General features: G+C 45.6%; 1 protein-coding gene and 1 long non-coding RNA gene across 5 annotated transcripts in view; one reads left to right on the plus strand and one right to left on the minus strand.

Annotated features, from left to right (window-relative positions):
* The window catches only part of LOC110536394 (kremen protein 1), a 110,343-nt gene extending 96,827 nt beyond the window's left edge, over positions 1 to 13,516 (minus strand). The window contains exon 1 of one of the 4 annotated variants that reach the window (XM_036936354.2): positions 13,000 to 13,516. In XM_036936354.2, the coding sequence (XP_036792249.1) occupies positions 13,000 to 13,081 (82 nt within the window). In that variant the 5' untranslated portion in view covers positions 13,082 to 13,516. The remainder of the gene's footprint in view (positions 1 to 12,999) is intronic. The other 3 variants (XM_090191171.1, XM_036936353.2, XM_090191170.1) reach the window with 3 other exon arrangements.
* LOC149979877 (uncharacterized) overlaps positions 1 to 23,034 on the plus strand; it is a 357,657-nt gene that overhangs the window by 215,964 nt on the left and 118,659 nt on the right. The window lies entirely within an intron of this gene.

Consider the following 23,034-nt stretch of genomic DNA (forward strand, 5'->3'; position numbering starts at 1 on the left):
CATCTTGTTGACCTATTCATCTTGTTGGCCTATTCATCTTGTTGGCCTATTCATCTTGTTGGCCTATTCATCTTGTTGGCCTATTCATCTTGTTGGTCTATTCATCTTGTTGGCCTATTCATCTTGTTGGCCTATTCATCTTGTTGGCCTATTCATCTTGTTGACCTATTCATCTTGTTGGCCTATTCATCTTGTTGGCCTATTCATCTTGTTGGTCTATTCATCTTGTTGGCCTATTCATCTTGTTGACCTATTCATCTTGTTGACCTATTCATCTTGTTGGCCTATTCATCTTGTTGGCCTATTCATCTTGTTGGCCTATTCATTTGCGTCACATCTCCTTCACATAGAGTTGATCAGGCTATTGTTCTTCTGAAATAGACTACATTTTCTTCATTTCATGTTTCTTTAGACCTGTCTAAAATAAATAATGGATTTATTGTGATGATGTAGGCTATATTACATGGATTTATTGTGATGATGTAGGCTATATTACATGGATTTATTGTGATGATGTAGGCTATATTACATGGATTCATTGTGATGATGTAGGCTATATTACATGGATTCATTGTGATGATGTAGGCTATATTACATGGATTTATTGTGATGGTGTAGCCTGTATTACATGGATTTATTGTGATGGTGTAGCCTGTATTACATGGATTTATTAGACTTTTTACAGTGTAGATGTTCCAAAGGTCTACATCAGTGGCTTGTAGGCTATGTATCACATCCGGCGCCCAATTGGCCCAGCGTCGTCCGACTTCGACCGTGGTAGGCCCTCATTGTAAAATAAGAATTTGTTCTTAACTGACTTGCCTAGTTAAATAAAGGTTAAATTAGAATAAAATAAAACATGAAAAAAATGTGTTGAAGCCAGAGGATGCTGAATGTGTTTATGTTAATTAACGATCAATTACCGAGATTGTCTGTTATTTGCTTGACAATCACCGGCTGACAACATTTCATGACCGCCACAGCCCTCCGCCATCACTATCTAAACATTGTTTATGTCCTCCAGTCTTGGACACACACACACACACACACACACAGTGTTGAAACAGGCAGATGCTTGACAGCTTAATTCTATGTTGTCTACCAGAGGAGAAGAGAAGAGAAGAGGAGATGAGAGCTGCCTTGTCGGATCAGGCCGGACTAACTGACTGACACACCGAACCTGACACCACCTTTTCTATTCTCTCTTCTCACAACACGCTTTACATAACTATCACATCTGTCATGTCCAATCACTTCACTGTCCAGTGGCACAGAGAGAGAGAGAGAGAGGAGCTGCTCACTTTGCATCTTCCTACAGTCTGTGAATGTAACTCTCTGAGACCGGACAGGAAAGAAAGAGCTAGGGAGGGAGAGAGAGAGAGAGAGAGCAAGAGGTAGGGAGGGAGAGAGAGAGCTAGGGAGAGAGAGAGAAAGAGCTAGGGAGGGAGAGAGAAAGAGGTAGGGAGAGAGAGAGAAAGAGGTAGGCAGGGAGAGAGAGAAAGAGGTAGGGAGAGAGAGAAAGAGGTAGGGAGGGAGAGGGAGAGAGGGAAAGAGGGAGGGAGAGAGAGAGAGAAAGAGGGAGAGAAAGAGAGGGGTAGGGAGGGAGAGAGAGAGAGAAAGAGGGAGGGAGAGAGAGAGAGAGAGAGAGAGAGAGCTAGGGAGAGAGAGAGAAAGAGGTAGGGAGGGAGAGAGAGAAAGAGGTAGGGAGAGAGAGAGAAATAGGGAGAGAGAGAGGGAAAGAGGGAGAGAGAGAGAGAGAGAGAGAGGGGTAGGGAGGGAGAGAGAGAGAGAGAGAGAGAGGGGTAGGGAGGGAGAGAGAGAGAGAGAGAGAGAGAGAAAGAGAGAGAGAGGGGTAGGGAGGGAGAGAGAGAGAGAGAGAAAGAGGGAGGGAGAGAGAGAGAGAGAGAGAGAGAGAGAGAGAGAGGTAGGGAGGGAGAGAGAGAGAGAGAGAAAGAGGGAGGGAGAGAGAGATACAGCATCTCTTGACTTTCTGACACAGGAGAGGGACACAGAGGAACAAGAGGACAGGGGGACAATAGGACAGGGGTACAAGAGGACAGGGGGACAAGATGACAGGGGGACAGGAGGACAGGGGGACAAGATGACAGGGGGACATGAGGACAGGGGGACAAGATGACAGGGGGACACGAGGACAGGGGGACAAGAGGACAGGGGGACAGGAGGACAGGGGGATAAGAGGACAAGAGGTCAGGGGGACAAGAGGTCAGGGGGACAGGGGGACAAGATGACAGGGGGACAGGAGGACAGGGTTACAAGAGGACAGGGGGACAGGAGGACAAGGAGGACAGGGGGACAGGGGGACAAGGAGGACAGGGGGACAGGAGGACAAGAGGACAGAGCTGCTTTGCATCATAGGGAGGGAGGGAGGGAGGGAGGGAGGGAGGGAGGGAGGGAGGGAGGGAGGGAGGGAGGGTAATATTAATTGGGAAAGAGAGAAACTGAGAAAGGGAAAGGAGGTGAGACAGAAAGAGAGCTCCTTATCAGGAACATGACAATCACAGCTTCAGCACCAGCTAGACTACAGTAGGCTAGGCTCAAAGGCTCTGCATGGTCAATCAGCTTCAGCTACAGCTAGACTATTGTCTATCAGTAGTAAGCATAAATTGGCTTTTCAGGCTCGGTAATAATGGGCTCCGTCTGTCACTCCATCTCTCGCTCTGCGGTTGCCATGGCAGCCTGCCCAGGGCGTTGGCCGTAACTTGACCTCTGCAGAGCACCATCCAGGAGTCAACAGGAAGTAGCTGCTAGGTCAGCGGCAAGACACAAAGCCACATGACACAGACCAAAGTTTTCTTCTGTTTCCCACTTCCAACCAAACTCAACTCACTTTCAGCCAAGTAAATATGAGTATTCTGTCTGAGCTATGGGCAGCCATTGCAAGTCAGGGGGCATGCTGGGGAGTACTGGGGGTGTAGTACTGGGGGAGTAGTAGGGAAATACTCTCTCTGTCTGTCTCTCTCCATCTCTGTCTTGCTCTCACTCTCCCTGCTCATCTCGCTTTCTCCTCATGTCTCTCTCTCTTTCTCTCTGTTTCTGTGTCTCTCCAGCTCCCCTGTCTCTCTTTCTCTCTCTCTCATCCCCCCTTTTACACTTGCATAAGTCCTAACAAAACCTCCCCAAGCCCCAATCCTTCTGTCTCTATTCATGCAAACACATTGTTAGCATTGCTAACAGCACTGCAGGCCTGGTTCCCCTTTTTGTAACGCAGAAGACAAAAGGCTAACATAGCTAGCAGACCCTAACAGACCCCAGAGCTGCGTCTCAAGTGGCACCCTATCTCCTATATAGTGCCCTACTTTTGAACAGGGCCCATAGGGACTAGGGTGCCATTTGGGACACAGGACATAACTAAACCGCTAATGCCCAGCTCACTCTCTCACTGTGTGGTGCCAGCAAGGGTAGAGTGCCCTGCAACCATATGGGTGTTAGTTGTGTTTCCCTGTTGAGGTTAACAACAAGGCCATGGTATTGGACGTATTATACATGGCAGATGAGAGTAGAGGAGAGGAAGGGAGGGAGGGAGGAGATAGAGAGGAGGGGATTGGAGGAGAAGAGAAAGAAAGGAGGGGAGAGGAGAGGAGTGGAGAGAGATGGGAGGGGAGGGGAATGGAAGGGAAGGGAGGAGAGAGAGAGGAGGGGAAGAGAGGAGAGAGAGGGGGGGAGAGGGGAGAGAAAGGAGGGGAAGAAAGGAGAGGGGAGGAGATCAGAGGAAGCAAGGAAAGGAAAGAGAGAGGAGGGGAAGGGAGGAGAGGAGAGGAGAGGAGAGGAGAGGAGAGGAGAGGAGAGGAGAGGAGAGGAGAGGAGAGGAGAGGAGAGGAGAGGAGAGAGATGGGAGAGGAATGGAAGGGAAGGGAGGAGAAAGAGGAGGGGAAGGAAGGAGAGGGGAGGGGACGAGAGGAGAGGAAGGGAGGAGATGAGAGGAAGCAAGGAGAGGAAAGAGAGAGGAGGGGAAGGGAGGAGAGGGGACAGAGAGAGAGAGAGAGAGAGAGAGAGAGAGAGAGAGAGAGAGCTGCACACACACACACACACACACACACACTAAAGCACACCACTACCCATACATTCAGTGGTTCGCCAGTGTGTGCTGAACAGAAGCCTATATGGGGAAGAGTTTAGAGGGGGAGGACCGGAAAAAAGGACCACAAGGGCCACCGCCCAGAACCCCCTGACACTCCCTGTGCTGAGAGAGATGGGATGCACACACACACACACATTCCACCAACACTGAAGTTTACCCTAAACCCCCACGCCTGTTTCCATCTCCCACTCCATCTCCATCCTTTCATCCCGCCATCCCTCCATCCTCCTGCGGTCTGTCATTATCCTCAAAGAGGACCCAGCCCATCCACCCCCAATAACATTGTGTCCCAAATGGCACCCTATTTCCTATGGGCTCTAGTCAAAAGTAGTGTACTACATAGGAAATAATGTGGCATACATCTAATTTGGGATGCAGCCAGTGTCATCTCCATCCCCATTCTCCTCAAACAGTCAGTCAGGCGTACAAAGACTCAGTCAGAACCTATGATGCATGAGTAGGAGTTACCAGGTGAGGAGAGAGATGCTTAACAGACCCAGGGGCTGGGGGTTTCCAAACATAGTAAAATGGGATGCTTGCTGAAGAGAGGGTTTGATGGCCTGTATTTTTATATTACAATGTCAGCCTACCCCAGACAATTGTGCACTGCCCTGTGGGACTCCCAATCACAGTGGTTGTGATGCAGCCTGGGATCGAACCAGGGTCTGTAGTGATGCCTCTAGCACTGAGATACAGCTGCGCCACTCGGGACCCCGGAAGTACTCTTATAAGCCCGGAAGTACTCTTATAAGCCCAGTAATTGCACAATCAATCGCGTGTGAAAACAGAGTTTTGACAGGTCACTATTTAAAAGAGAATCCTAGCTTTCTTGTGCTATTATAGTCTTAAAATGAAGCACATTAATCTGCTTTACAAATGGTACAGCCTAAATGGCATATCAAAAAACGGAACTGCACATAACCTCTGTTCAAGTGGATGCTATGTTTTTTTATTTGTGGGCCATTCTAATAGTCTGTATATGTAAAGACCAGATTAAATGGAGAATAGTCTGATGAATGAGAATATGATCAAGCGCTTGTCAAATAGTGAACGAGAGACTGATGAAGTGTGTGCAGCCTGCGCAAGAAACAGAGCAGAGCGCTTACCTTTCATGAGACTTTTTTCAAATCCTCATGCAGCCTTAGAAATGTGTTAGCAATCAAAACATACACTGAGTGTTCAAAAACATTAGGAATATTGACTTGTACCTCCCCCCCTTTTTGCCCTCAGAACAGGCTAACTTAGTCTGGGCATGGACTCTACAAGGTGTCAAAAGCGTTCCACAGGGATGGTGACTCCAATACTTCCCACAGGTGTGTCAAGTTGTCTGGATGTTCTTTGGGTGGTGGACCATTCTTTATACACACAGGAAACAGCAGCCAGATATGATATAATCAGAGCAGGAGAGAGCAGTGAGGAAGCCAGATACAGGAGCTTTCAGTCAATGAAACCTGGACTCAGCAGAGTCAGTCTGGACTGGCAAGGGAATCCATTTCTAAACACTCTCCTCCTTCACCACTGCACCGGCCCACCGGCCCAAAGTCATTATGGGGAAGAAAGAATCTACCGGTTGGTAGCTGCCTACAGTTATTTCTGAATAGCCTTCAATAAGCACAGATAGAAAAGGATACACATTCATGAACACACACACATTGCACGTATATACAAAGGAGCACAAGCACACACACTGCACACACCCCATACTTACTAACACTCGTCCAAATTCCACTATTTGATGTGCTTTTTATCTAAATGGAGCTTATGTCAGAGGATCAGGCTAGTGCTTCATATGCAGCACATCAGATCAGTTGACCTCAGTGCTCTCTCTGAGAGGACGAGAACACACCAAACACTCCTGGTGTAGTTATGATGAGGTCTGGACTGGTTTAGGTATGATGAGGTCTGGTCTGGTTTAGGTATGATGAGGTCTGGACTGGTGTAGTTATGATGAGGTCTGGACTGGTTTAGGTATGATGAGGTCTGGACTGGTGTAGTTATGATGAGGTCTGGTCTGGTTTAGGTATGATGAGGTCTGGACTGGTGTAGTTATGATGAGGTCTGGACTGGTGTAGTTATGAGGTCTGGACTGGTTTAGGTATGATGAGGTCTGGACTGGTGTAGTTATGATGAGGTCTGGTCTGGTTTAGGTATGATGAGGTCTGGACTGGTGTAGTTATGATGAGGTCTGGACTGGTGTAGTTATGATGAGGTCTGGACTGGTGTAGTTATGATGAGGTCGGGACTGGTGTAGTTATGATGAGGTCTGGTCTGGTCTGGTTTAGGTATGATGAGGTCTGGTCTGGTGAAGTTATGATGAGGTCTGGACTGGTTTAGGTATGATGAGGTCTGGACTGGTGAAGTTATGATGAGGTCTGGACTGGTTTAGGTATGATGAGGTCTGGACTGATGTAGTTATGATGAGGTCTGGACTGATGTAGTTATGATGAGGTCTGGTCTGGTCTGGTTTGGGTATGATGAGGTCTGGACTGGTGTAGTTATGATGAGGTCTGGACTGGTGAAGTTATGATGAGGTCTGGACTGGTGTAATTATGATGAGGTCTGGACTGGTGTAGTTATGATGAGGTCTGGACTGGTGAAGTTATGATGAGGTCTGGACTGGTGTAGTTATGATGAGGTCTGGACTGGTGTAGTTATGATGAGGTCTGGACTGGTGTAGTTATGATGGGGTCTGGACTGGTGAAGTTATGATGAGGTCTGGACTGGTGAAGTTATGATGAGGTCTGGACTGGTGTAGTTATGATGGGGTCTGGACTGGTGAAGTTATGATGAGGTCTGGACTGGTGTAGTTATGATTAGGTCTGGTCTGGTCTGGTTTGGGTATGATGAGGTCTGGACTGGTGTAGTTATGATGAGGTCTGGACTGGTGTAGTTATGATGAGGTCTGGACTGATGTAGTTATGATGAGGTCTGGACTGGTGTAATTATGATGAGGTCTGGACTGGTGAAGTTATGATGAGGTCTGGACTGGTGTAATTATGATGAGGTCTGGACTGGTGTAGTTATGATGAGGTCTGGACTGGTGAAGTTATGATGAGGTCTGGACTGGTGTAGTTATGATGAGGTCTGGACTGGTGTAGTTATGATGAGCAGATAGGGCGGCAGGTAACCTAGTGGTTAAGTGAGTTGGGCCAGCAACTGACAGGTCGCTGGATCGAATCCCCCAAGCTGACTAGGAGAAGGGAACAAAGGTTGATGTGCCTTTGAGCAAGGCATTTAACCCTAATTACTTAAATGTAGATCATGCATTTGTCAATATCACTACAGATTCCTTGGCAAGATGAATAATAGCCAACCAAACACTAACTTTTGTTCAATCATTTCCAAACGCAATAAAATGTTGCTCCAGATATGTATCATCCACATCACCAGGATGTATTTCTGACAGGTCTACTGCTGCCTGCTCTTTTCCATCAGATATTCCCCACCCGTTCTTCCATTTATCCTCTTTCTAAATGTTACAGCCCTCATCAGAATCAGACTGCTGCCTCCTCTTTTTCATAAGATGTTCAACCACCCGTTCTTCCATTTATCCTCTTTCTAAATGTCACAGCCCTCATCAGAATCAGACTGCTGCCTGAAAACCAATCCGTTCGCAATCCGTTTGCTTTTGCAATTGGAAAAAGTTGAGGCTGATTCTCAGGAGAAGACAACACCGTTTTTCACAACTCGTTAACAGCAGATGCATTCCCCCCCTGCCAGCACATAAAGTGGTGCCTCCTTATAGACTACTACAATATAGTTCTACTATAATTACTGTAGTATTACTATAATAGTACTTCTATAGTACAATTAGGTATTCACCAACCTTGCACCATTTTGAGAAAGACAGAACACACTAAAATATAAATAAAATAGGAATGTAATAGAATAGAAGAAAATAGAATAGAAACATGTTTAAGGAGATAATCTGTTAAACTCTGTATATTTAATACTGCCAGTCTCCAGTTTGATTTGAGAAGAGGATGTGGTGTGTTCGTATGTTAAGCACTAGGCAGTTAGTCAACAGGACACCTATCCAGAGCAGCGCTGCGGGCCACAAATCTCCAAAATGTTAAGAACATCACAAATCCCCCGAACACCAACGCCAACAACAGAATCATTCACTGCAGCTTAACCCGCTCCTGCTTATACACAGGGCCCGACACACACACACACACCCCGCGAACGCAAACATTACCAGGCTTTCAGCACAAACTCAATTACACCTTCACTGTGACCGCTTTCACATGAAACGACTTCCATTTGAGTGTACGTGGTGTCAAGTGCTTCGGCGGCAGCCAGGCAAACGCTCGCTCTTTCCATCTCTCTGCGCTGGGCCCTTGGTTGTTTGGAGAGGAGAATGGTATGTGGGATTCCGAGCGGCTGAGCCCATTTCTAAAGCACTCAGAGACACACTCAGCTCAGTGAAACAGTGTGTGTCTTCCAAATGGCACCCTATTCCATTCATAGTGCACTACTTTTGACCAGGACCCTATGTACTGTAGTGCACTGCGAAGGGAATAGGGTGCCATTTGGGATCCAGCCATGGTGATGAGGAGGAGTGTTTAAGCCTGAGGTATCTATTTCCCTTCAACACCTGGCACACATTAGGCCTGCAGGTATAAGTACATAGTATATATAATGAAATAGAAATATGAAACGCAACATGCAAAAATGTCAAAGGTTTTACTGAGTTACATTTCAAATAAGGAAATCAATCAATTGAAGTAAATTCATTAGCTCCTAATCTATGGATTTCACATGACTGGGAATACAGATATGTATCTGTTGGTCACAGATACCTTTAAAAAAAGGTGGGGGCGTGGATCAGAAAACCAGTCTGTATCTGGTGTGACCACTATTTGCGTCACGCAGCGCAACTCATCTCCTTCGCATAGAGGCTTGTAGCCTGTGGAATGTTGTCCCTCTCCTCTTCAATGGCTGTGTGAAGTTGCTGGATATTGGTGGGAACTGGAACACGCTGTCGTACACTTTGATCGAGAGCATCCCAAACATGCTCAATGGGTGACACGTCTGATGAGTACGCAGGCCATGGCAGAACTGGGGCATTTTCAATGTCCAGGAATTGTAACATCTTGCTGAAACACGAGGTGTTGGTGGTGGATGAATGGCATGACGGGGTGGAAGGTAGCCTAGTGGTTAGAGCGTTGTACTTGTAACCAAATGGTTGCAAGATCGAATCCCTGAGCTGACAAGGTAAAAATCTGACATTTTTCTATGAACAAGGCAGTTAACCCACTGTTCCTAGGCCATCATTGAAAATAAGATTTTTTCTTAATTGACTTGCCTAGTTAAATAAAGGTACAAAATGTTTTAAATATAGCCAATATTGAGATACCCATTATATATACTGTATACCCAATATCTAGATAGCCATTATATATACTGTATACCCAATATCTAGATAGCCATTATATATACTGTACACCCAATATCTAGATTGCCATTATATATACTGTATACACTGCTCAAAAAAATAAAGGGAACACTTAAACAACACAATGTAACTCCAAGTCAATCACACTTCTGTGAAATCAAACTGTCCACTTAGGAAGCAACACTGATTGACAATACATTTCACATGCTGTTGTGCAAATGGAATAGACAACAGGTGGAAATTATAGGCAATTAGCAAGACACCCCCAATAAAGGAGTGGTTCTGCAGGTGGTACCACAGACCACTTCTCAGTTCCTATGCTTCCTAGCTGATGTTTTGGTCACTTTTGAATGCTGGCGGTGCTTTCACTCTAGTGGTAGCATGAGACGGAGTCTACAACCCACACAAGTGGCTCAGGTAGTGCAGCTCATCCAGGATGGAACATCAATGCGAGCTGTAGCAAGAAGGTTTGCAGTGTCTGTCAGCATAGTGTCCAGAGCATGGAGGCGCTACCAGGAGACAGGCCAGTACATCAGGAGACGTGGAGGAGGCCGTAGGAGGGCAACAACCCAGCAGCAGGACCGCTACCTCCGCCTTTGTGCAAGGAGGAGCACTGCAAAAGCCCTGCAAAATCACCTCCAGCAGGCCACAAATGTGCATGTGTCTGCTCAAACGGTCAGAAACACACTGAATGAGGGTGGTATGAGGGCCCGACGTCCACAGGTGGGGGTTGTGCTTACAGTCCAACACCGTGCAGGACGTTTGGCATTTGCCAGAGAACACCAAGATTGGCAAATTTGCCACTGGCGCCCTGTGCTCTTCACAGATGAAAGCAGGTTCAGGACGCCGTGGAACGTTCTGCTGCCTGCAACATCCTCCAGCATGACCGGTTTGGCGGTGGGTCAGTCATGGTGTGGGGTGGCATTTCTTTGGGGGGCCGCACAGCCCTCCATGTCCTCGCCAGAGGTAGCCTGACTGCCATTAGGTACCGAGATGAGATCCTCAGACCCCTTGTGAGACCATATGCTGGTGCGGTTGGCCCTGGGTTCCTCCTAATGCAAGACAATGCTAGACCTCATGTGGCTGGAGTGTGTCAGCAGTTCCTGCAAGAGGAAGGCACTGATGCTATGGACTGGCCCGCCCGTTCCCCAGACCTGAATCCAATTGAGCACATCTGGGACATCATGTCTCGCTCCATCCACCAACGCCACGTTGCACCACAGACTGTCCAGGAGTTGGCGGATGCTTTAGTCCAGGTCTGGGAGGAGATCCCTCAGGAGACCATCCGCAACCTCATCAGGAGCATGCCCAGGCATTATAGGGAGGTCATACAGGCACGTGGAGGCAACACACACTACTGAGCCTCATTTTGACTTGTTTTAAGGACATTACATCAAAGTTGGATCAGCCTGTAGTGTGGTTTTCCACTTTAATTTTGAGTGTGACTCCAAATCCAGACCTAATTTGATTTCCATTGATCATTTTTGTGTGATTTTGTTGTCAGCACATTCAACTATGTAAAGAAAAATAAATAAAGAAAAATATATTATAAAAATATTTCATTCATTCAGATCTAGGATGTGTTATTTTAGTGTTCCCTTTATTTTTTTGAGCAGTGTATATACTGTATACCCAATCTCTAGATACCCATTATCTAGATATCCATTATATAGACTGTATACCCATTTTATATATACCCAATATCTAGATACCCATTATCTAGATTCCCATTATCTATAAGCACCATATCTAGATACTCATTGTCTATATACCCAATATCTAGATACCCATTGTCTAGATACCCATTATCTATATGCCGATATCTACAGTATATACAGAGGGTATATAGATAACCTACAGTTACATATACTGAAGGTACTGTGGATAGGGGTTTTCTCTCCATCACAGCTTAACGAGGGGGAATACCATAGCTGTAAATACATTGTTAATGCATATTGTTGGTACACATGGGAGCACTTACGCACGTAGCTCAGATGGCCAAACCTCCCATTGGAATAACGCACGTAGCTCAGATGGCCAAACCTCCCATTGGAATAACGCACGTAGCTCAGATGGCCAAACCTCCCATTGGAATAACGCACGTAGCTCAGATGGCCAAACCTCCCATTGGAATAACGCACGTAGCTCAGATGGCCAAACCTCCCATTGGAATAACGCACGTAGCTCAGATGGCCAAACCTCCCATTGGAATAACGCACGTAGCTCAGATGGCCAAACCTCCCATTGGAATAACGCACGTAGCTCAGATGGCCAAACCTCCCATTGGAATAACGCACGTAGCTCAGATGGCCAAACCTCCCATTGGAATAACGCACGTAGCTCAGATGGCCAAACCTCCCATTGGAATAACGCACGTAGCTCAGATGGCCAAACCTCCCATTGGAATAACGCACGTAGCTCAGATGGCCAAACCTCCCATTGGAATAACGCACGTAGCTCAGATGGCCAAACCTCCCATTGGAATAACGCACGTAGCTCAGATGGCCAAACCTCCCATTGGAATAATGGTATAATTAAGAAAAAACATGTTTTAAAGGAAAGCATGAGGATTTGCTGTTTAAACACAACACACATTACAACATGAGAGACGTTTGGTTCATGTGTTCGTCATTATCAAATTATTTAAACAATTATACTCCTAACAAATGATTTTTAAACGGAAGAGGCTACAGTTCCATGATGTGTGTAATCTGGGAAGAGAGTTTCCCTGCAGTGTTATGTGCAATGTTTCTGCGTGAATGAAAAATGTAAATTGGCATGTTGGATACCTGACTATGTATTATAAGGAAGGCTTCAAGTTCATGTTCTGGAAGGGGGGAATCCGGGTTTCACTGTGGGTTGTCCACATTGTATTACAATGTAGCAAACTGAATTAATTCATAAGGAATTAAATAAACGACACACTGACTCCTGCCCGCTGTCTGTCAATCCACAGCCTTGGACAATACTGCATCATTAGCCCACTGTATTATAATGATTGCATTTAATTGAGGTACAGCCTTTATATAATCATATATATTACATAATAATGTCAAAGAACGAACACTTCTGTGGTAGGCAATAAGAAAGCGCCCTCGATCAACAATAGCCTTTATTCATAAGAAAATTGATTTAGGCCAGTTGTTCATTTAAAAATTAAACCAGTGACAGATAGCAGCCGTTCTGCATCTGCTACGATTTACAGTAGGTTACGAAACATGGCAGTAATGACAGGTCGAGAGAGGAAAATAAAAATTGCTGTGTTCTGTTCTGTGCTACAGTATACTATGCGCATCGCAAATTCAGTCATACATTTCATTTTAAAAGAATTTCACATCAATAGCCCAATATTTCCATTGAGCGCCTTGCGAGGGAATTCTCTGGCGGCTCAAACAAAGTACGCATTGTAGCAGCCTAACTTTCAAAGGCTTCTACCGGATGAGTTGGATAAATAAACACACAAGGAAAAGAAACAGCATAAAAACGTTTCCGATCAACTTACCAGTGTCGAATTGTCTCGAAGCAGTCGAAGATAAAGAACCAACTAGTAGAAGGGCAGCCGTCATTGTCAAAAATGAATCCATCGCTCAAGTATTGAGAGAGAGAAAGAGAGAGAGAGCGAGAGAGAGAACGAGAGTGGGACTTGTCTTGGGTAGGTTATGGTCGTGTTCTGTGCGAGGAGTGCTGAGACTGGAAAGTGTTCGGGAACTTCGGACGCAGGTGAACTGTTGCTCTGAACGCTGCCTGATGCGGACTGATGCGGCGAATCGTTTTGTGTGGAGGTGTCGTTCCAAGTCCGCGATAGAAGTCTGAAGTGAACTCCAAGGCAGGCAGGTCTAACCACACACACACACACACACACACACACACACACACACACACACACACACACACACACACAGACACACACACACACACACACACACACACACGAGAGAGAGAGCAACAAGGGATCCTATTTCCAATCATGTGACAGGAAATCGGGGCAATGGATTCAACCTGCAGCATTGGGCAAGGAGATAGAGAGAGATAGAGACAGAGAATGTGTGAGAGAGAGGGTGGAGAGAGAGAGAGAGAGAGAGAGAGAGAGAGAGAGAGAGAGAGAGAGAGAGAGCGCAAATAGAGAAAGAGCAGAGTGAGAGATATATGAGAGAGAGGGGGGAGAGGGGGAGAGAGAGAGATGGAGAGAGAGAGAGAGAGAGAGAGAGAGGGAGATCAAATAGATAAAGAGCAGAGTGAGAGATAGATGAGGGGGGAGAGGGAGAGAGAGGGAGAGAGAGAGAGAGAGATGGAGAGAGAGAGCGGGAGAGAGAGAGAGATGGGGAGAGGGAGAGAGAGGGGGAGAGAGAGAGATGGGGAGAGAGAGAGAGATGGGGAGAGAGAGAGAGAGAGAGAGAGAGAGAGAGAGAGAGATCAAATAGAGCAAGAGCATACCCGGGTTAGGGCGTTGGACTAGTAACCGGAAGGTTGCAAGTTCAAATCCCCAAGCTGACAAGCTGTCGTTCTGCCCCTGAACAGACAGTTAACCCACTGTTCCTAGGCCGTCATTGTAAATAAGAACTGGTTCTTAACTGACTTGCCTAGTTAAATAAAGGTACATAAATACAGAGAGAGAGCTGAGTGGGAGTCACTGAGGGACGGGTTTGCATGTCAGCGTGGTATTGAGCACCTCAGTGCAATAATGACACATTATTAAAGTCTACAAACGTCTTATAAACCAAACAGTGTAATAACAGTGGTTCAAATAGGCCTACCTTTATTGTAATCAGGTTAGGAAGATGATTGAGAAGTTATGAGATTACATTCTCAGTTACAACAACAATGACCTAATTGCATGGAAGCTGGGAATGGTTAGGTACGAAGGGGCCAGGTTGGAACCCAGCCAGGAGAATGGAGTTTAACACCCCTCCTGCGATAAATTCCTTGGGCTCTTCAGTGACCAGTGATACCTTGGTTTATCGTTATCGTCCGGACTCAGAAACTCATAGACACCAGAAAATCTTTATACACTGAAACTCCGTGAAACTCTCTGTTCATGACACAGACTGTCTGATTATTTCAGACAGTCTGTGGTCTGATATGAGAGAATCCATGAGAGGATGAATGGATAGAGAGAGCAGACAGTTGTTCTTATTTCAAAGAGTTTCTTCTCTCACAATCCTGACCATGCTATAGTTTTGTTCCTGTCAGTTACCCTTGGGGTAGGCCAGGATGAAACCATGACAGTCAATGATCTTGGCCAGGATGAAACCATGACAGTCAATGATCTTGGCCAGGATGAAACCATGACAGTCAATGATCTTGGCCAGGATGAAACCATGACAGTCAATGATCTTGGCCAGGATGAAACCATGACAGTCAATGATCTTGGCCAGGATGAAACCATGACAGTCAATGATCTTGGCCAGGATGAAACAATGACAGTCAATGATCTTGGCCAGGATGAAACAATGACAGTCAATGATCTTGGCCAGGATGAAACCATGACAGTCAATGATCCTGGTCAAGATGAAACCATGACAGTCGATCATCCTGGTCAGGATCAATCCATTTTGAGACAGTGGGACATCATTCAGTAGTCTCCAAATTATTTGTGATATTGAAAAAAAAAGTAACTTATCCTCAATTTTAAAAAAAGTAACTTATCCTCAATTTTAAAAAAAGTAACTTATCCTCAATTTTAAATTAGAAATCAATTCTTCAGAAACTGTATGTGCAGAACAGCACCCTCATGTGTTCCACATAATATCACCATTAGGAAGTATTAGCTGTCTGCTCTGACGGACACACACACACACACACACACACACACACACACACACACACACACACAGAGAGAGTCAGGACCCTAAAAATAGAATATCCATCATGATCTCACCCACCCAACCAACAGAAATATGACATAATTGCCATAACCCACAGGGCTGGCTGGTTGGTAGATTGGTTGGTTGGGTGGCTTGGGAGGGTACACTACAGTGCACTGGGAAAGTAATAATGCATGGTGACGCGTGTCCTTAGGAGACATGTAAGTAACAAAGTAGCCTCAAGCTCCTCCATGGCCACCATGAGGCCACACTGCCTACCAGAATAGATTACAGTGTTGACTGTGTGGATCGATGCATATACCTACCTACCTGTATGTTTCAGATACACTACCGTTCAAAAGTTTGGGGTCACTTAGAAATGTTCTTGTTTTTGGAAGAAAAGCTTTTTTTTTTGTCCATTAAAATGACATAACATTCATCAGAAATACAGTGTGTACATTGTTAATGTTCAAACATCTGCTATCTGAGCAGCTAACCGATCGCTGCAGCTGTACATAGTCTATTGGTAAATAGCCCACCCATTTTCACCTACCTCATCCCCATACTGTTTTTATTTATTTATTTTTATTTTTCTGCTCTTTTGCACACCAATATCTCTACCTGTACATAACCATCTGATCATTTATCACTCCAGTGTTAATCTGCATAATTGTAATTATTTGCCTACCTCATGCCTTTTGCACACAATGTATATATAGACTCCCCTTTTTTTCTACTGTGTTATTGACTTGTTAATTGTTTACTCCATGTGTAACTCTGTGTTGTCTGTTCACACTGCTATGCCTTATCTTGGCCAGGTCGCAGTTGCAAATGAGAACTTGTTCTCAACTAGCCTACCTGGTTAAATAAAGGTGAAATAAAAAAAAATAAATAAATAAAATAAATAAAAAATGACTATTGTGGCTGGAAACGGCTGATTTTTAATGGAATATCTACATAGGTGTACAGAGGCCCATTATCAGCAACCATCTCTCCTGTGTTCCAATGGGACGTTGTGTTAGCTAATCCAAGTTTATCATTTTAAAAGGCTAATTGATCATTAGAAAACCCTTTTGCAATTATGTTAGCACAGCTGAAAACTGTTGTTCTGATTAAAGAAGCAATTAAACTGGCCTTCTTTAGACTAGTTGAGTATCTGGAGCATCAACATTTGTAGGTTCAATTACAGGCTCAAAATGGCCAAAAACAAATACATTTCTTCTGAAACTGAAACTCGTCAGTCTATTCTTGTTCTGAGAAATGAATGCTATTCTATGTGAGAAATTGCCAAGAAACTGAAGATCTGATGCAACGCTGTCCTACTCCCTTCACAGAACAGCGCAAACTGGCCCTAACCAGAATAGAAAAAGGAGTGGGAGGCCCCGGTGCACAACTGAGCAAGAGGAGGTAGCCATGTTGTAGCCATGCTGGTTAAGTGTGCCTTGAATTCTAAATAAATCACCAGCAAAGCACCCCCACATCATCACACCTCCTCCATGCTTCACGGAGGGAACGACAAATACGGAGATCAACCATTCACACACTCTGTGTCTCACAATGACACAGAGGTTGGAACCAAAAATCTCACATTTTGACTCATCAGACCAAAGGACACATTTCCACTGGTCTAATGTTATTGGTGTCCTTTAGTAGTGGTTTCTTTGCCGCAATTCGACCATGAAGGCCCGATTCACGCAGTCTCTGAACAGTTGATGTTAAGATGTGTCTGTTACTTGAACTCTGTGAAGTATTTATTTGGGCTGCAATCTGAGGCTGGTAACTCTAATGAACGTATCCTCTGCAGCAGAGGTAACTCTGGGTCTTCCATTCCTGTGTTGGTCCTCCTGAGAGCCAGTTTCATCACAGCAGAAGTAACTCTGGTTCTTCCTTTCCTGTGGCGGTCCTCATGAGAGCCAGTTTCATCATAGTGCTTGATGTTTTTTTGCGACTGCACTTGAAGAAACTTTCAAAGTTCTTGACATTTTCATAATTGACCTTCATCTCTTAAAGTAATGATTGGCTGTTGTTTCTCTTTGCTTATCTGAGCTGTTCTTGCCATAATATGGACTTTTACCAAATAGGGCTGTCTTCTGTATACCACCCCTACCACAACGGATTGGCTCAAGTGCATTAAGAAGGAAAACAGTTCCACATATTTAAATGTATTCCAGGTCCTCATGTTTTGACTGGTACTGTATATATTTAAACCAAAAAAATATTATTAAAGCTGCAATATGTCACTTTTTGGGTGACCAAACCAAATTCACATAAACCCAGCAAAAAAAGAAACATATTTTCAGAAACTTAACATGTGTAAATATTTGTATGAACATAACAAGATTCAACAACTGAGACATACACTGAACAAGTTCCACTGACATGTTACTAACAGAAATTGAATAATGTGTCCCTGAACAGAGGGGGGGGGGGGGGGGGGGGGGTCCAAATCAAAGTAACAGTCAGAATCTTATGTGGCCACCAGCTGCATTAAGTACTGCAGTGCATCTTCTCCTCATGGACTGCACCAGATTTGCCAGTTCTTGCTGTGAGATGTTACCCCACTCTTCCACCAAGGCACCTGCAAGTTCCCAGACATTTCTGGGGGGAATGGCCCTAGCCCTCACCTTCCGATCCAACAGGTCCCAGACGTGCTCAATGGGATTGAGATCTGGGCTCTTCACTGACCATGGTAGAACACTGACATTCCTGTCTTGCAGGAAATCAGGCACAGAACGAGCAGTGTGGCTGGTGGTATTGTCATGCTGGAGGGTCATGTCAGGATGAGCCTGCAGGAAGGGTACCACATGAGGGAGGAGGAAGTCTTCCCTGTAACGCACAGCGTTGCGATTGCCTGCCATGACAACAAGTCAGTCCGATGATGCTGTGACACAAAGCCCCAGACCATGACGGACCCCTCCACCTCCAAATCGATCCCGCTCCAGAGTACAGGCCTCGGTGTAACGCTCATTCCTTTGACGATAAACGCGAATCCAACCATCACCCCTGGTGAGACAAAACCGCGACTCGTCAGTGAAGAGCACTTTTTGCCAGTCCTGTCTGGTCCATCGACGGTGGGTTTGTGCCCATAGGCGGTGTTGCTGACGGTGATGTCAGGTGAGGACCTGCCTTACAACAGGCCCACAAGCCCTCAGTCCAGCCTCTCTCAGCCTATTGCGGACAGTCTGAGCACTGATGGATGGCTTGTGCGTTCCTGGTGTAACTCGGGCAGTTGTTGCTGCCATCCTGTACCTGTCCCTCAGGTGTGATGTTCGGATGTACCGATCCTGTGCAGACGTTGTTACACGTGGTCTACCACTGCGAGGACGATCAGCTGTCCATCCTGTCTCCCTGTAGCGCTGTCTTAGGAGTCTCACAGTACGGACATTGCAATTTTTTGCCCTGGCCACATCTGCAGTCCTCATGCTTCCTTGCAGCATGCCTAAGGCACGTTCACGCAGATGAGCAGGGACCCTGGGCATCTTTATTTTTGTGTTTTTCAGAGTCAGTAGAAAGGCCTCTTTAGTGTCCTAAGTTTTCATAACTGTGACCTTAATTGCCTACCATCTGTAAGCTGTTAGTACCGTTCGACAGGTGCATGTTCATTAAATGTTTATGGTTCATTGAACAAGCATGGGAATCAGTGTTCAAACACTTTACAATGAAGATCTGTGAAGTTATTTGTATTTTTACGAATTTTCTTTGACAGACAGGGTCCTGAAAAAGGGACGTTTAATTTTTTGCTGAGTTTATAAATGTGTGTTATAGATCTGTCGTTCTCATTGAAAGCGGGTCTAAGAAACGGTAGATCTGTTCTATGTGTGCCATTTCTATGCTTCCTGGTTTTTTGCATCTTTTACTTTGGGTTTTGTCCACCAGCTTCAAACAACTGAAAATACAATATTTTTGGTGATGGAAAATATATGTATTTATATGGTACAATGATATGGTACAATGATATGGTACAATGATATGGTACAATGATATGGTACAATGATATGGTACAATGATTTTCTACACAACTTGCTTGTTTTGTCACATAAACTGAAATTAGGTGAACTATTAGAACGCAACCAGGAAATGGCAGAGCAATTTCTAAATAGTGCATCTTTAAATTTAAAGAGGTCATATGGATGATTCTACTCTCCTCTCCCACCTACCCCTCCCATCTCCTCCTCTCCTCTCCTCTCTCACCTCCCCTTCCCATCTCCTCCTCTCATCTCCTCTCCTCTCCTCTCCTCCTCCCATCTCCTCCTCTCTTCTCCTCCCCCTCTCCTCTCCCCTCCTCTGTGTGTGGGATCATGTTGTTCCTCTCTGTCCTGTCTGTACACGCTGCCTGGTTCCATTCCTTGTAATCTACTGAAGTTCTAGTAACCCTGCTCTTTGTCTTTCATCCTGCACTCTCCTGATGAAACACTGCATGCTCTTCTTCCATGCATACATGAAATGTACACTTTAGGGTTCAGTGGGGTGGGTGTAGACTGGTCATATCTACAGACCATCTGGAGAGGAGTATAGCGATCATTGCAAGAATCTTTCAGTACAGTATATTTTGAAATTATATTATGTTTCTGAGGTGAAACGTCTAAGATAGCGGACTCTCATTGATTTTTATATTATAAAATGTGCCTTACGAGTTGGGAATAACCTTGTGAAAGAAGCATACAGTATATACATGACATGAATACGAAAATGTGTAACAGGCATTTGTAAATGCAAAGGCATACAGTACATATGTAATGTTCTTATTTCCTGTATGCTAAACATCAGAAATGTCTAGTTTGTTGAGACTTTTTATTATCCAACAGAAAGGTGGGGGGGACGAAAGAGAGAGAGAGGAGTGGGGAGAGAAATCAAGAGAGAGAGAGAGAGGAGTGGGGAGAGAAACCAAGAGAGAGAGAGAGAGAGAGAGGAGTGGGGAGAGAATCCAAAAGAGAGAGAGAGAGAGAGGAGTGGGGAGAGAAACCAAGAGAGAGAGAGAGGAGTGGGGAGAGAAACCAAGAGAGAGAGAGAGAGAGAGAGAGAGGAGTGGGGAGAGAAACCAAGAGAGAGAGAGAGGGGAGTGGGGAGAGAAACCAAGAGAGAGAGAGGAGTGGGGAGAGAAACCAAGAGAGAGAGAGAGAGAGAGAGAGAGTGAGAGGAGTGGGGAGAGAAACCAAGAGAGAGAGAGGAGTGGGGAGAGAAACCAAGAGAGAGAAAGAGAGAGGAGTGGGGAGAGAAACCAAAAGAGAGAGAGAGAGAGGAGTGGGGAGAGAAACCAAAAGAGAGAGGGAGAGAGGAGTGGGGAGAGAAACCAAGAGAGAGAGAGAGAGAGGAGTGGGGAGAGAAACCAAAAGAGAGAGAGAGAGGAGTGGGGAGAGAAACCAAAAGAGAGAGAGAGAGAGGAGTGGGGAGAGAAACCAAAAGAGAGAGGGAGAGAGGAGTGGGGAGAGAAACCAAGAGAGAGAGAGAGAGGAGTGGGGAGAGAAACCAAGAGAGAGATAGAGAGAGAGAGGAGTGGGGAGAGAAACCAAAAGAGAGAGAGAGAGAGGAGTGGGGAGAGAAACCAAAAGAGAGAGAGAGAGGAGTGGGGAGAGAAACCAAAAGAGAGAGAGAGAGAGAGGAGTGGGGAGAGAAACCAAAAGAGAGAGAGAGAGAGAGGAGTGGGGAGAGAAACCAAGAGAGAGAGAGAGAGGAGTGGGGAGAGAAACCAAAAGAGAGAGCGAGAAGACACAAATCAGGAAGAAGTATGTGGTTTCTTCAAAAGAACAAAAAGCCTATACACTTTCCAACATAAAAATCTTAATTTGATTAAACTGTGTTATACAGGAAGTTTTAGCAATAGCACAAAATTCTAAATAATTACAAACTCAATCATATACAGTTTGGCTAATGCAACTTGTGCTCAAGTTGTCCCAACTCCACCCTCCACTTGACTACATGTTTGAGTCACTGTTTTGCTGTCAGCACAACTCCAACTAATCGCCAGAATTAGTTGGAATTGTGACACTGAGTTACTACATTCATTAAAACAACAACACACAGAGTCCCATTCCCCCGGTGTGTGTGTGTGTGTGTGTGTGTGTGTGTGTGTGTGTGTGTGTGTGTGTGTGTGTTCTACTCATCTCTCTGGGGTCACTCACAGTGAGTCAACATAATTACCCAACACCACCAGGCCATCTGGTTGTTGTCTGTAGTGCGTAATGCATGGTGTGTGTGTGTGTGTGTGTGTGTGCATGCGTGCGAGAGAGAGAGAGAGAGAGAGAGAGGATGTGTCTGTAGTGCATCCAGACCCATTATGACTCTACTATAGTAACTTATAGCTTATCCACTGTCTCTAGGATTCCAGTCATTAATGGGAAGACACTGTCGTGTCATGTGTCAGTCTGTCCCCCGGTGAAATGCAGTATTTGAAGAGGGGTGCTAACTGACAAGTGATACCCTGCAGCCCTATCTCTAACCACCTCCCCCACCTCCAACCCCCCTCTCTTCACCACCTATCCCTCATAGCTCTCCCCCTCTCCCTCCCTCCCCATAGGCCCTTGAGCCTGCCCTCGTTCAAAGCTGAGAGATAAAAGGTACAGTTTACACACCTTAGCCACCTGCACATAACCAGCATGCCCCCTTCCTCCTTACACACACGCAAGCACACACACAAGCACACACACACACTTTAGCTTTGTCTTTCACACACACCTTCAAGCACATACGCACGAACACACTCACACACAAGCACACACACACACACACACAGACGCAGGGTAGCCATCCGTCTCGCTCCCTACCTCCGAAGTCTCTAATTAGCATTGGGGTGACACCCTTTGGAATGCCTGGTTAGTAGAGGGAGGGAGGGAGAGAGGGAGGGAGAGAGGGAGGGAGGGAGGGAGGGAGGGAGATGAGAGGCAGGACACTTGGGGTTAATCTCACATCATATCACTTAACCTGACATCAGCTCAAATCTTCAAGTTATAACTTCAAGTTATTATGTTTGACTAGACAAGAACACAGAAGGTTTGACTAGACAATGATGGTGGTAGTTTGATTAGACAAGAACACAGGAGGTTTGACTAGACAAGAACACAGGAGGTTTGACTACACAAGAACACAGGACAAGAATAGAACACTAGACAAGAATGGTTTGAATAGACAAGAACACAGGAGGTTTGAATAGACAAGAACACAGGAGGTTTGACTAGACAAGAACACAGAGACTAGTACATATTTGGCTACATTTTTTAAATTTATTTTTATTACCCCGTTTTCTCCCCAATTTCGTGGTATCCAATTGTTTTTAGTAGCTACTAGCTATTTTAGTAGTCTCATCGCTACAACTCCCGTACGGGCTCGGGAGATACACAACCCAACCAAGCCGCACTGCTTCTTAACACAGCGCACATCCAACCCGGAAGCCAGCCGCACTGCGCCCGGCCCGCCACAGGAGTCGCTGGTGCGCGATGAGACAAGGACGCCCCTACCGGCCAACCCCTCCCTAACCCGGGCGACGCTAGGCCAATTGTGCGTCGCCCCACGGACCTCCTGGTCGCGGCCAGAGCCTGGGCGTGAACCCAGAGTCTCTGATGGCACAGCTGGTGGCACAGCCCTTAACCACTGCGCCACCCAGGAGGCCCCCGTACACCATCAACCCTACCACCATCATCACCACCACTACCACCATCATCATCATCACAACTACCACCATCATCATCATCACAACTACCACCATCATCATCATCACAACTACCATCATCATCATCACC

This window comes from Oncorhynchus mykiss, chromosome 11 (genome assembly GCF_057628025.1).
Source record: "Oncorhynchus mykiss isolate SJ-2025 chromosome 11, ASM5762802v1, whole genome shotgun sequence".
Lineage (NCBI taxonomy): Eukaryota > Metazoa > Chordata > Actinopteri > Salmoniformes > Salmonidae > Oncorhynchus > Oncorhynchus mykiss.